This window comes from Oncorhynchus masou, unplaced genomic scaffold (genome assembly GCF_036934945.1).
Source record: "Oncorhynchus masou masou isolate Uvic2021 unplaced genomic scaffold, UVic_Omas_1.1 unplaced_scaffold_3741, whole genome shotgun sequence".
Lineage (NCBI taxonomy): Eukaryota > Metazoa > Chordata > Actinopteri > Salmoniformes > Salmonidae > Oncorhynchus > Oncorhynchus masou.
In genome coordinates this window covers 5,451-7,791 of record NW_027010143.1, presented here as the reverse complement: position 1 = coordinate 7,791, position 2,341 = coordinate 5,451, and the positions used below count along the sequence as shown (strand labels likewise).

The 2,341-nt window shown below is 41.0% G+C and overlaps 1 protein-coding gene across 1 annotated transcript; it reads right to left on the bottom strand.

Moving 5' to 3' along the window:
- Positions 1-376: 376 nt before the first annotated feature.
- LOC135534649 (gamma-crystallin S-1-like) lies at positions 377-1,866 on the bottom strand. Its single transcript, XM_064961574.1, has 3 exons — positions 1,858-1,866; positions 947-1,189; positions 377-643 (listed from the first exon to the last, which is right to left on the bottom strand). Exons 1-3 carry the CDS (start codon positions 1,864-1,866, stop codon positions 377-379), a joined length of 519 nt encoding a protein of 172 aa, XP_064817646.1.
- Between the last annotated feature and the right edge of the window lie 475 nt (positions 1,867-2,341).

Here is a 2,341-nt window from a genome sequence, read left to right as displayed (position 1 = left end):
TTCTCCGCATGAGATTTTGAGCTGATAATAGCTGTTATTTTGACAGGATTGTTATATGAAGACACACGGGTGTCATAATGTGCTTATGACACATCTTACTATGCATTCAAACTGCATCACAAAGCATTACACCTTTCGCCGTTAAGTAAAGTGTTACCTCATGCAGCCCAGGTTTTGAATTCGGACTACAACTGCCACGAAAATCTATGGTCAGGACCAAAATAAAGGAATGAGATTCAGCCCATATCTATCACTCAAGCCTGAATATTGTGCTCATATTGTGAAGAAGTTTTTTTAGATTTTCAACACAACTTTATTTGTACTTCTTACACACACAATGATGCACATCCTCAACCATTGGTGGTGATGTGCCGTACTATTTGACACAGCGGATGGAGCCCACGTTGGCCTGCATGCCCCTCCACTCGGTGTGGCGTCTGTTCTCTCCCCTCTCCAGCAGGTACTGGCGCCCCCTGTAGTTGGGATGCTCAAAGAAAACCCAGGCACCTTCGAACACCTTGCAGGAGTTCACCTCGCGGCTGTGCCAGCGCTCCTGGAAGGAGGGCATGTTGTCTGCCACCTCCATGCTCTGGCCCTCAAAGTTAGGTTTCTCCCACAGCTTCATTCTCCACGAGTTGCCCACCTGGAGTCAGGAAACAGAATCACAACAAGAACGAAATGTTAAAGCATACGTTTTTTTTTAGGGAAGATATGACCATCTAAATAAAAAAAAAGATATCTTGACCTGCCCCTTTATGGCTGAAAAATAACTGCTGCACAATCAGACATGTAAAATACATTTACAGCAGGGGGGTAAGGTTGTTAGGAACAAGCTCTGTAAGTGTGGTGCTAACCTGGGTATAATGATTACAGGTTGTTTAACTTCTCTATTCCATATGAACTCTTTCAAAAAGTCTCATATTGTCCATCCATCCACTCTACTCACATTCTTAATGATGCGACAGGACTTGACGGTGTTATTAAATCCCATCCAGCGCTGGTAGTCAGTGTACTCTCCAGGGGTCAGCACGTACTGGAAGCCCATGTAGTTGGGCCTCTCGTACACCACCCAGAATCTCCCCTCCACCCTGACTGAGTTACAGCGGCTGAGGAAGGTGTGCAGGTCGCTGGAGTCACTGTCACACTCATAGTACCGTCCCTGGTAGTTCCGGTCCTCGTAGAAGGTGATCTGACACCAAACATCATATAATTAAGTCATCATTCCTGAGAAGGCTGTTGTAACTTGTGGAATAGACACCAGCTGGAATGCGGTTTTAACCAATCAGCATTCAGGATTAGACCCACCCGTTGTATAATACATATTATGAGTTTCTCTGCAACTTCAATGACATATGCAGTTTGTATATAACTTACTGTAGAGTTATACTTTATGATAACTTTGATAACTTTGTGACAGCTTTATCAATAACTTCATGTGGTAACTTTAGCAATAATTTAATGTGATAGCCTTGTCAATAACTTCATGTGATCGCTTAATCAATAACTTCATGTGATCTCTTAATCAATAACTTCATCAATAACTTCATGTGATAGCTTAATCAATAACTTCATGCGATCTCTTAATCAATAACTTCATCAATAACTTCATGTGATCGCTTAATCAATAACTTCATGTGATAGCTTAATCAATAACTTCATGTGATAGCTTTATCAATACCTTTGTGATAACTTTATCAATAACTTCATGTGATAGCCTTATCAATAGCTTAATGTGATATCCTTATCAATAACTTCATGTGATTGCTTCATCAATAATGTCATGTGATAGCCTTATCAATAACTTTGTGATAACTTTATGAATAACTTTGTGATTATTTTATCAATAACTCTGCTTACCTTTTCCATGGTTAATTATCAGTAGGCCAGGCGTGATACATTAAACCACCAAGCTCCACCAATATTATCTTTATATGCAGCCAGGACAATAAAATCAAGCATGGTTACTTAGCACTGTTTGAATTGGATATAATTCAATCAGTAATTTAAATCCAGACTCATCACATTGTTCAGAAGCACTGATGCCCCAATCTACAAACAAAGACAAATGGAAAGTGCAAACCATCCCAAATGCACTTTATACCGTACACCATGCTGACCAAAACAAGGGCACTAGAGGACATTGATTTGATATCAAATGTTTTGGGTCAGGGCCCATCCTTTTTCATTTGTCAAAGAACCTACAACAGGTCTAGTCTCCACAACAGGACAAGAGGTCTGGTCTCCACAACAGGACAAGAGGTCTGGTCTCCACAACAGGACAAGAGGTCTGGTCGCCACAACAGGACAAGAGGTCTGGTCTCCACAACAGGACAAGAGGTCT